The sequence below is a fragment of the Chinchilla lanigera genome, unplaced genomic scaffold (assembly GCF_000276665.1).
Source record: "Chinchilla lanigera isolate Chin_1 unplaced genomic scaffold, ChiLan1.0 scaffold00009, whole genome shotgun sequence".
Lineage (NCBI taxonomy): Eukaryota > Metazoa > Chordata > Mammalia > Rodentia > Chinchillidae > Chinchilla > Chinchilla lanigera.
Window position 1 is genome coordinate 33,719,987 of NW_004955410.1, and position 12,452 is coordinate 33,732,438.

General features: G+C 40.6%; 1 protein-coding gene across 1 annotated transcript in view; it reads left to right on the forward strand.

The window, feature by feature from the left end:
- The window catches only part of Slc35b4 (solute carrier family 35 (UDP-xylose/UDP-N-acetylglucosamine transporter), member B4), a 32,765-nt gene extending 24,002 nt beyond the window's left edge, over positions 1–8,763 (forward strand). Inside the window, exons 7-10 of the mRNA XM_005377537.2 lie at positions 79–188; positions 1,697–1,772; positions 2,600–2,675; positions 3,462–8,763. Of these exons, the coding sequence (XP_005377594.1) occupies positions 79–188; positions 1,697–1,772; positions 2,600–2,675; positions 3,462–3,708 (509 nt within the window). The 3' untranslated portion in view covers positions 3,709–8,763. The remainder of the gene's footprint in view (positions 1–78; positions 189–1,696; positions 1,773–2,599; positions 2,676–3,461) is intronic.
- The last annotated feature ends 3,689 nt before the right edge of the window (positions 8,764–12,452 follow it).

The following is a 12,452-nucleotide window of genomic DNA, read 5'->3' on the forward strand; positions in this document are numbered from 1 at the left end:
AAATAATAAATGTTCTTTACAAAAATGTCTAGAAATTAATAAGTGCGGGTACCTTGTAACTTGATGTTTGTTTTATAGGCATTGGGGCACTGACTTTTGCTCTTCTGATGTCAGCAAGGATGGGTATATTCCAAGAGACTCTATACAAACAATTTGGGAAGCACTCCAAGGAGGCTTTATTTTATAATGTAAGGAACTTCTTAAATCTGGGGAAATTGACAATTCCTGCATTGTAATATGTTACTTCAAATGAATTTCTGATGTAGTTGAAGGATCAGTTTATTATCAGTAAAGAGCTTTGAGACCCATAAACTGACATACTTTTAATGGATGCTGATGTGTAATCAGAGACAGTTGTCTACACAGGGTGATCATCATCAACCAATTTGAATGAAACATCTGTTAACCAGGAGCAACCCCCAAGGGCCCAGACCTGCAACTTTCTTGTAGATGAAATCAGGAAACCTATAAAGGAAAAATGAGTCCCAAAAATAACAGGCCAAGGGAAGGTGTACAAGCAGACATCTGTCGGATAGTTTGGGGAGGTTGGGGTCAAGAGGCTTAAGTCCCCCAGATGAGCTTTATTCATTTGAGAGAGTGTAATTAATTATATGTGCTTCATTTGCAACTGTTGACCTAGCACCCTCTCCTCTAACTTTCCCCTTTGTCCTCTCTCTTTGCTGTTGAATATACCAGAACCTAACTCTCTGAGGTCAGGTGAGATAGCTGCCTCAACCCGCAATTACCCCAGGGATTCCATTACTGTTAACTTCTAGTACTACAGATGCAAATAAGCAGTGTGAGATTTAATTGGAGCTATGATGCATGGCTGTGAATTTCTTAGTGAACGTTTTATTTGGTTTCGATCTTTTATTTAGAGCAATGCCAGGCTCATAGTAACTGCTTAACTGTGCCTCATCATTACTGTTGTGCTGGCGTAGGGATGAGTGGTTTTTGTCATGCATCTCAGCCTCACATATTGTGTCTTTTTCCTTTTTAGCCTCTTCTTATTCTTATCTTCATTTCTTTTTCCCTGGCCTTGTATTGTCCTCATATCTCTTTCCTACTGGCTTTCTAAATTTTATTGAAACCTGCCTCTGCCTTCTTTTTTTTTTTTTTGAGACAGGGTCTTACTATGCAGATCAGGCTGGCCTTGAGCTCACTTTGTAGCCCAGGCTCGTCTCGAACTTACAACGATCCTCTCAAACTTACTCCTCAGCCTCCCAAGTGCTGGGATTACAAGCGTGCACCACCTTGCCTGGCTCTCTGCTTTCCTTGTAATTTTAAAATCTATTATGTTTGTTTAATGGACTGTTTGTTTAACCTTTCTCAAAAATAATAAAATATAGCAAGTCCTTTTGCACAGAATGACTGTGTTTCCTATTCCTTTTTCTTGAGGAAGGGATGTTTTACTTCGCTTTGTCTGTGATACTTTGCTTTGATTTTTATGTGGTGGTCATCAGACTCTATAAAGACAAGAACCATACTTTTAGGGTTGATAGCATGCCGTATAATGTCATGTATTCAGGGCCAGGAGACACCTTTAACTTAGTAACTCTAACTTCCTGTCCTTTATATTACTTCTTAATCAATTTATATAACTTTTAGTCACTGTAAAAATACTGTAATAATTCCGTAATGTTTTACATTTAATTCCAATGAAATATGAACCATTGTGAACCGTTTCTTCCCACAGCACGCCCTTCCACTTCCTGGTTTTATCTTCTTGGCCTCTGATATTTATGACCATGCAGTTCTCTTCAATAAGTCTGGTGAGTTTAGAGTTGTATGGTAGGAACACCTGCTAGTTTCCAAGACAGATCTTCAGTTTTACTTTTGACTTGGTATTTTTTTTTTTTATCACATTCTTCTTTGTTGTTGTTGTTGTTGTTTTTTCCAGTACCAGGAATGAACTCACGACCTCACGCTTGCCAGGCAGGCGCTGTGCCACTGAGCTAAAACCCCAGCCCCTTTAATCACATTCTTATCTAAATGATCTGTCCCTCCCTAAACAGTCTGCCTTCCAGGAATAGAGATAGTGCCATTAATTGGTAGGTGATGCAGCAGCAAATGCTTTCACAAGCTCATCTCCAATATTTGCAAATCAAGTAAAAGAACATTTTCAGATTGTCTCTTGCTTTGGAATTTGTGTTTGCATTTAAACATGCAATGTTAAATGTTTTGAGAATGAAAGTAAATGGTAGCTTCACACACGACAGGGACTAGAGCCCTGTGAAATTGGGCAACAGTCCAGCCATCCTTGGTTCTGTTCTTCCTTTTCTGCCTTGGAAGGCAGAACTGCTCACAGATCCAAGCTGCCTGGCCACCAAGCAAGGTTGAAGCAGTGTGATGACAGGTCTTGTTTCCTTGTTACTGGTTAGATAGACAATAAATCTGGCCATCAAAATGTGATACTGGGGCTTACAATGTGGCTCAGCTAGCATGGATGAGGCCCTGGGTTTCATCCTCAGCCGTGTGGTGATGATGTTGATGATATTATGATGATGGTGGTGGTGATGATGGTATTGGTGTTGGTGATGATAATGGTGATGACGGTGATGATGATGGTGATGATGATGATGATGATATATCTTTGCAGAACTATATCAACTTCCAGTCATCGGTGTGACAGTGCCCATCATGTGGTTCTACCTGCTCATGAATGTTATCACTCAGTATCCTTTGGGTCCTTTTATCATATGTGTGTTTTATTTGTTATTTTAACATAGGAATGTTTATTCTTTTTTTCTAATAGTGTGAGAGAATAAGTCTGGTTTTTTTGCCTTGATTTTTTTTTTTCTGGAGTAAGTGGGAGAAAGAGACCCATTGAGGGAACTTCTTTACCGAAGGCAAAAGAGAAGAAATGCTCCATGTGGAAATGGAAGAGCCTGCTGATGGGTTAAAACATAGTATATGACAGCTGTGATTTTTACCTGAGGTTTCCCAGTATTCAAGTATATTTCCAGTTGTCACAAGCTGTCACACAGTTCTGAAAGGAATCTCAAATTAATGGAGACTTAGTTTATTACATACATAATTTAAATGGCCTTAAATGTATTGTATGTCTCTTACATGGTGAAACAGAATGTTATTAACTTCACTCCTTTGAAGTCATTTTATGGATTTGCCATAAAATTCTTTCATGTAGGAAGGGACAAGACAAAATAAAGGTGAATGGGATCTTACTATCACTGCATTGGAAGTGACCTATGTTGTAATCATAAAAAGAATCCAAAATAAGGATATGGGATGCTTTTAGGTAGTTTCAGGTTGGGATCTGTAAATGGGAAGGTAGGACAGTTGTGCAGAATGTTCTAGTGAGGAGGTGCCTCAGAGCAGCCAAAGCAGACCCTCGTGTTTTTGTAGAATGTGAAAATATAAGCCAAGAACCATGTCAGAAATTGCCCCCACTGACCTCCCAAGTACAGCATACAGAAACTTCCTTAACTCCACTCCTCTAGGTATGTGTGCATCCGGGGTGTGTTCATCCTCACGACAGAATGTGCCTCCCTCACCGTCACACTTGTTGTGACTCTACGCAAGTTCGTGAGCCTCATCTTTTCCATCCTGTACTTCCAGAACCCTTTCACTCTGTGGCACTGGTTGGGTACCCTGTTTGTCTTCATTGGGACCTTAATGTACACAGAGGTGTGGAACAACATAGGGACTACAAGAAGTCAGCCGCAGAAGGATGACAAGAAGGACTGAGGTCTGCCTGGACCAGACAGACCAGTGTTGTGCGAGTGGGGCCTCTAGCAAAGGTCTGGCCATTTCACTTTGGGTAATGCCTCATTACCCCCAGTATTGAACTAAACCTGTCCCAGAGAATCCTCAGCAGGAGTGGACCTCTCCAGTTTCCATGGCTACCTGGACTATGTAGACTCCAAATAAATATCCTCAGCCCTCAAAACAGAAAAAAAGAATAGTTCTATACTACTGAGGAGCTCACTGATTTGCTGTTTTTGTTTGGTTTACCAGAATATTCAGAACTGTACTTGTTTGTTGAATTCCAGTGCCCCAGAGATACTACTTTTATAGCTGTGGTGTCAGACAAGATTGTGCCTTCGTTGCTGTTCTGATGCTTCTCTGCCGTAGCAGTTATTACCATCCTGTGCCACGTCCTTTTCCCACCTGTCATCCCTCCACTCCTCAGCAGCACTTTGCAATCTGTCACATGCTCCAGGCCCCACTGTCCGCTGAAGAACAGAGTGGTGAGTGAACTGAGACCGCAGGAACATCAGGGCTGGACTTCCTCCAGCATTTTGGAAAAGAAGTTGTTGTCCCTATGAGCTGAGCCCTGGTGACACTGGAGTAGACTGGTTGATCCTTCTTTCTCATATTTTATTCCCCATACACACACGTATCAGAGGCTTTTCCTATCTGTTGTTTTCTGTGCTTCGAACAATTCTGCAGCATCTCGTGGCATGATGGTAGTATGAGAGAAAGGTTCTACATGATTGGGAAGAGGGAGACTTTTTCCTCAGTCTTGTATATGAAGCCCATTAGCCTGTCACTAAGATGGGGACAGCAGCCTGGCCCAGTACAGCTGGCCCTGCTCAGTACCCTGAGAGCCACAGCTTCTCCCATAGGCCCAGCTGGAGTGGGAGGGTAAGACTGTGAAAAACTCCAGAGCCAGGAAAACTAGCTCTGCCTGGTAACTAGGACGGGCACCACCAGCCAGGGGAATAGACTCAGCTATACAGTAGGTGTGGGTGTGGTGTCTATATCAGGTCAGATCACAAATGCAGTGGAAAGTTCCTCTTTTTTTTCCTATAAGGTGTGTTTAATGTTCATTTTGGCTATTTGGGAAAGAGTTATATGTGCTTTATTATATCTAGAAACAGGCCTCTCTTAATAATCATTTCTTGCTTTTTCTCTGAAGGGATTGTAGTGAGAAAGAACAATGACAGCAGTAACGTGTGGGGAATGTGTGGTTTGTGTGCAGCTGAAGAGCACAGAAGTTGGTGTCTTTTATTAGCTATCTTTACTTAGTCCCAGTCCTCTTTAAAGTCAATGTCCACTGCTGTTTTTCCTATAGACAAAGGCCTTTCATTTAGTGCTGGGTGCAGACTGCATTCTGAAATTGAGATGCAGCTCTGGGTCGCCTAGGCTTGCTCCTGGCTGTCTGTTTCACCGGCTAGATAGTCTCTTATGGGTCTGAGCAATAGTGGTGAGAAGTATCCTTAACCACTGGACCGCTTGGGGAAAACATTCACGCTGTCTCACGTCTTTTATTACATAAAATATGGACACTATTTCTCTGCTGAATCCCTGGGTTTGCAAACTGATTTGTTACTCTGGATACTGACACCTTGCGGGTAATGGTCTGTTCTCAAAGATGCTGAATTGAATGTGAACCCATTCATGGACTCAAAAGCTACTTGCTTTGAAAGATGCGGAGTTCTTTGGATTGATGGAGTCATACCTATCAAATGTTAAGTATCCTCTTAAAAAAGAAAGCAACAAAAGCTACTTTTCTTTGCTTGCTGCTTAGTAGAAGAATCTGTCCCTTGGGGCTATTTGATTGCTGCAGATCTAGAGTCTCTGGTAAGTCTTAGTGGGATATAGCCTTACCTAATATAGCACCACCCTTTCTAGGTTGATGGGAAATACTACAGCTCATAGTATTTGAGATGGGCTAACATGCAGTCAGGATTTAACTAGGCCCATCAGATGTTAGATTCTAGCTTTAGAGCAGGTTTCTCTCAGAGTGAATACCTCTTTGTTACACTCATATAACAAAATGAGCACTCATAGGAGCTGGAGACTTGAAATACTGTGAGTTGTTTTTATCTCTAGATGTTGCATGTAAGAAAGTATGTTTAATGGACACCGTTGAATACTTTTTAAACCACTCTTTTAAAGAATTTGTTCCCCTTGGTTAACTAATTTTTCAATTCAGGTTGAATATTTTTCCAACCTTTCATTTTAAAAAGGGCAAATAAACCTATAGAGGTTTATTTATAGAGGATCCAACTCATACCTAAATACAGGAAAAATATTGTCTTCTTTGTCTGAGTCAACACCATGAATTTTGTGCTTCAGAGATGTACAGCATATAGTTTGTTTATAAATAGTTTAGTATTTAAAACATCTATAGTTCTACCCTAGAGCAAAGCTCGGATGGCAAAGACCCTAGCAGAAAATATGTGTGTGCACCTGTGTGTCTACTTAACAGCTTGGCTAGTACAGCAGATAAGGCAGGAAAAATGGTGCAAGTTTGAATTATGTTATTTAATATCTAGATAGTCTTTATGAAATTATATTGTCACACTATAATGCTTTTTTCATGTTTATCAGTAATTTATTTTTTATTTAACTCAGTGCTTTAAAAAATTCAGAGTTAAAGATAGAACCTACGGCCTCACAGATATTTTTTATTATTTTTTTTCACCCAACTAAAACCACCACTAATACACTTGGTGAGTTTATGTGAAATTCTATTTAGACACCATCCAAAGAGTTAGTGGTTTGGTTGTTTCCGTTTTTCCTTCTTCCTGCTCAGGCGAGGAAAATGAAATGCTGTAGTACATTGACTCTGGTCAGTAATAGAAGCAGAGAAAAACCATGAAAGCTGAGCTGATTTGTGCCATCCATCACCCACTTCCTCTGTTCAGGGAACAATACATGATCTTTTTGAAGGATTCTAGTAAATAGGTGTTTCCTGAGTAACCTCCACCCCCGCCACTTCCTTACCCCCACTTCCGACTTCTTCACTACAGCCTCCACTCACACGTGTTTTCCATCAAGCAATACCTATCATCTCATATCTCTATCTCTATTCCTTGGGGCCTCCGGATGGTTCTGTGGATTTTTACAGGGTATTTGTACCTGTGCGGCATGTGTTTTGTTACACATTTTTATAAGCATTGGTATTAAGGGTGTGCATCCGTATGGGTGAGACTGGCAGAGTACACGAATATGTGTATAGGTGAGTGTGAACAGGACGGGTCAGAACGAAAATGTTGGTATGTTTTGTTACAGCTCATAGGAGAGGTGAGGCTCTACCACCATTCCCTTCTATATTTGGGAAGCAGTTTTCTTATGTGGAGCTTTTTACTGAAACTTTAGCTGGCTTCACTTAGCACTGCCAGATAACCAACAGAAAGGGAAAGCACAAAACATTGGGAGTAATTCTGAACCAATGACTTGGCTCTGGGTGCTGGATATGTTCAACAGGGGACCACTTGACCTGACCTGTGCAGATATACAAACTCATGGGCAAAAAAGACATCAGAGAGATCTGAAACTGAGATCCAGCATTTGTTGTACTTTGTCCTCTCTTTGTCTTATAATAAATGAAATTATGAATAATTCTGCCCTTACTATGTAACCAAACCATTTTGATCAGGGTAGCTTTCTTCTGAAAGATGTGACTGAATTTTATCAGTGGCAGTTCATGCTTAGATCAAAAGAACTGTTGCTATAGATAAAACCCATTCACTGGTATGTTCCTGTTGGCTGGTGTAACATTTGAGAGAAGCTGTAAACCATATTTGTAAATAAAGAACTAGTTCTCCGTCTTGGAAAATATTCAGTGTGCCCAGAGACTAGCATCTCGGCTTGGTAGTGTGTTCTCTCTTTCCAGCAGCTTCCTCGCTGTAGACATTCCAGGGATGGGAAGAGCCAGGGATCGTATCCAATTCATTTCTGTATCACCGGCTCCTGGCTTAGTGCTGACCTGTGTTACACGAATAAATGAATGCTTGCCATGAACAAATGAGTGCTCCCTCAAGTGTCTGAGAAACCTTTTAATGCTTCCGAACACCATGCCCACTCTTCATCAGCTGGTTGGCAAGACAGCTAGTAAGGGGAAACATGCCAGAGGTTCCGAGTAAGAGAAGCGGGTGGAGGAATGTTGGGAGATCGGAATAGTATGCACTGTGCTACCCAGCTTTTTGCTCTTTTGACTGCCTGATGGTAGGAGGGAAGAGCGTTATATACTTAGGACCCTACCTATCTGGTGCTCAGGAAGAAAGTATAAAGAGATGCCAATGAGAGCATTACAGATTCCTCAGAGTTTTGAAGTGGCCACCTAAGGTGAGCAGCAGCCCCACCCTCACATGCCACAGCTGGTGATGTTAATGTGTATTGGCTGCTGCCTGGAAAGCACCGTGTGACTGTATCAACCTGGGAGCCTGCCTTGAGCTTAACTACTTAAATCGCTGCTTGCTACCCATCTTACCAAAAGGTGAACTGCAGGGGAACCAGCGATAGGAGAGAAAAAACACTCACTCCTCCCTTAGAATGAGGCCCATACTTAAGAAAAAAGTGATTTCTTTGGCACATTGAATTTATGTCTTTGAGATATAAAGAAGACTGCTGTTAACCAAAGGTGGTGGTGGTGGTGATTCCCCCAAAATGTCTAAAACCCTAAAAACATCTTTTTGTGTCACTTACAATTGCAAGTCATTTCTCTGCTGTTTGCCTTCCTTCCAGAAAGTGCCCTCATCTTCCAAAAAAAGATGATGATTTTGTAAGTGCGGTTTCCTAACAAATTATGGGTAATGGATGGGGGCGGGGTAGTGAGGATTTTATGTATTCAGCCTCTGAGCTCTTCACTGAGTAGTACATTTTAAGAACAAAGATCGGCGGGCGGAATAGAGGTAACAGCCAAGTATGTAGAACAGCCAAGACATTAGTGAGTATTCAAACTCGAGCTGTGTAAATATCCAACATCAGCTTCCAGCCTTATGAGTTATTGGAACAGAGAGTTAAGAAGAAAATGGAGATTTTGTGAATAAAATGTTTTGCCAAACTAAATGAGTCTTTTCACCATCATTTCTTATAAAGAGCCATTTTTTTACCTTCTGAAACAACTCAGCAGACATCTGGTTTTCATCTTGGATTGTGTGGTCATTGTTTCTTAATAAAAGTGATAAATTTCCTGCAGGTGTTCCAATCACCATTACCTTTCAAGGGCCCGTGTACAGTTTCAAAAGCTCTCATTTTTTCACCCTGTATAGTGGTGGAACATTTTACTACAAACCATTGTTAGCAGCCTGTCTTCCTAATGCCTCACAGCTGGATCAATAAAAGGTTACTTCTCAGGCTCCAGCCTGTTTCTGCTCCGGAAATTTAAAGCAGATCAGCCTACATTTGGAAGTTCTAGAGGTTCATGTAAGTTTCTGCAAAATCTCTCCAAACCTTTCTTTCTTAATAGAAAGACATTGATTTTTATAATGCTGCGGTGGCCAGCTCTTTTTCTCTATTTTAGTGTGCTGCTTTTACATAAACCTTAACACAAAATCACTCTGAAAGCACTTCACCATATCGAGTCTCTTTTTAATCATGTCATGCAGTAGCCCCCATGTACAGAATGCAAAGAGGAAAAAAAAAAGACTTTTGCACTAAATATGACAATTAAAATTCATTTCTTTACATCTTGCAGTGTACTTTTATTAGAAGGATGATGCTACATGTTCTTAAACAGCCCTGGAATAGTCTTAGCTTTTGAAGCGTTTTTTTTTGTTTGTTTGTTTGTTTTTTTGTTTTTGTTTTTTTTTGAGATAGGGTCTTGCTACAGAATTCAAGCTTGTCCGGGCTGTCTTTGAACTTGCAATGATCCTCTTGCCTCAGCCTCCCAAGTGCTAGGATCACAGGCATGTGCTACCACACCTGCTTCCTCTCCACTCTTAAATCATAGGCATGTTGAATTCTAAAATGTTAGGAATTACAAGCTCCAAAAAATGTAGAGCCCTTTGGGAGACAAAATTATGGTTTAGTTGAGCTCCTTAGCAAATTGTATAAATGCGTCAGTGGAGTAATCTTCCACGCTGTCCCCTGTGATTCTGGTCAGCAACAAGACAACTGCAGATAGTGCCACTGCGTCGCCACCCAGGATGTCCCTCGTTAATAAGAAGTAGACGCTCGTAGATGGATGTCAGCAAAGATCTAGTTTCTCTGTCCCCTATCTTAAATTCAGCGTTCTACCAACATGAAAAATTAGTGCAGATCAATGAACTGTGAGAAAAATGAGCATATCTGGCTATGCAAGTATTTGTTAATAACCAAAGCTTTTCAGTGTTCTTTATCTTAAAACTAATAAAATCATCTCATCATTAGAATTAAGTTATTTTAATGTTCAATTGTTTCCTAATCAGCACTTCAAGGAAGTAGCATATGGCTCTGTTATTACATATGACTCCTTGGTGCACAAATGTATTCTAAAGCTAAGCTTATGATTATCATTACTGCAATTTACTATTTCCCATAATAGCTTTGAATGGCATTTACTGCCTAAAAACACTGCTTTCGTGAAGGCTATATATCTGCATCAGTCTTCCTAGAATCTTTAACATCGTTAAAATAATGACTTTCCAGCAAATTGGTAATGATAAACATATATTTCCCATGTGTAAAGCACATGGACATATTTAACCCTCATGACATTATTGACATAAAATTATCCCCATTCTACAGATAAAGAAAAATGAGCCAGAGAGGAGCTACTTAACTTGCCTCAGTTGTTCATATGTGTTGGAGCCGGGATTTGAACCCTTGAAGACTGATTCTAGATTCCATACTTCTTGTGCTCCCTCTCAAATCTCAGTAAGAAGGCCATACCATCTTCCTGTGTTCTCTCCCTCTGCTTGGTGTAGATCTCTATATGGTAAATGGCATCAGCAAATCTTGGATTTGTCTTCTTACCATATTGACACATGTCTGAATCCATACCCTAGTTCGTATCTAAGAGATTATGATCTGTTCTGTAGGACAAGCAAGCAAATGAAACCTAGAGCAGTGCAACAGTCTATTCAAATCAGAGCATACCCATTTTTCCTGGTATCTGAAGCATACAACCTTCAGGTTAATCAACACTGTCAAATATACAATATTACATAAGGTAATTAAATCATAAAGCCTTTGTCAATAATTTGCATAAGTGGCTGTAACTTACAGAATGTTTAATTTGTGTGTTAACTGTTTCTTAGTTGTCAGAGCAGCTGAGCTAGTGATCTTTCACATGTGCAGAGCCGAACACGGGGCGTAAGACGTGAGCTAGTTAAGCAAAGGGGTGTCACATGACATCAGCCTGTTAAATGCATAAATAAATGCACTGTGGTGGTTGAGCAGTTCCTTTCCTCCCATCCAGAGAGAGGGCCCCACCTGACCTCAGCTTTCTATCTCTTATTTTTATTTCTCCATCCTCCCACTGTCCTTCCCTGCCAGGAACTTTGAAAGCTGCATTGGATGAGGCACCTAGTTTCTCCAAATTCTGGGCCAGCAAGCATTTAAATTATCTTGTCCACGTGGATAAATGCCATCCCTGAATTATACTTTAATAATAAACCTTCAGATGTTATACAAGAATATTTTACAATGGTTTCCCGTTTTGGTGATTCAGTGTCTTTGGCACGAATAGACTTTAATAGATTATCCATTATCCACTAGATTACTTAATATCCCCCATTCAAACAAGAATCAGTGCTATATATTGTTCAAATTTTAGTTTGAGAAAACATTTTTTTTTTTCCCCCTCCGGTACCGGGAACTGAACTCATGACCTTGTGCTTGCCAGGCAGGCGCTTTTGCCGCTGAGCTAAATCCCCAGCCCCCTTGAGAAAACATTTGTCTCTGCAGATATGTTTGTACATGTAGTCTTATCAGAAAGAAAACCATCATCACTTGTAAACAAATTTATTAGGATTATGTTTAAATGTACGTAATAGAAACCCAGCCTTCATCACTTAACCGATTTTTTTCATAAAGGAGATAGGCAGATTGGGGCTGGTTTGGCTACTCAGGGAAGTTGTCGCCAGAAAAAAAACAAGTGAAAGCTGCTGTAAGATAGCACATCTGCAAAAAGCCACATGTGCACGTACTAGTACCAGGGGAGCAATCATACGGCTACTGCTCCATCTCTCCCTCACAAGTACTTACCATTAGGAGGAATCTATCCCAGAATTCTGCTGGCAAAGATTATGGGAAAAGTAGAATCCCAAACCCTCTGGTACAGGGGAATGATAAGATGAGAAAAATAAGACTGAATTCCCAACAAGTTCACCCCTCTGGCTGGACTACTGAATGATTAATATTCAACCTCCAGACAGAAAGCAGAGTTAACTCTACCTACTATGATGCTATGGTGTGTGTCCCTCCAATGTTCATGTACCAGAATTTTGGTCCCCAGTGTGGTAAGGTTGATATGGTGGAACCTTTCAAAGGTTGGGCCTAGTGGGAGATGGTTAGGTCATTGTGGGTGCCACTCTCAAGGAGAATGAAGTTCTCGTGAGATTTCAGTGAGTTACCTGGAGAAGGATTTGCTATAAAAAAGAGTGGGCCTGGCTGGGAATGTAGCTCAGTGGCACAGTGCCTGCCTGGGAAGCATGAGACCCTGAGTTTGATTCTCGGTACAAAAAAAAAAAAAAAAAAAGAATTATTCAGCCAAAAAGGAATCTCTGGCTTCCTATCTCACTGGGTGATTGCTTCTGCTGTGGCCAGTTTACTAT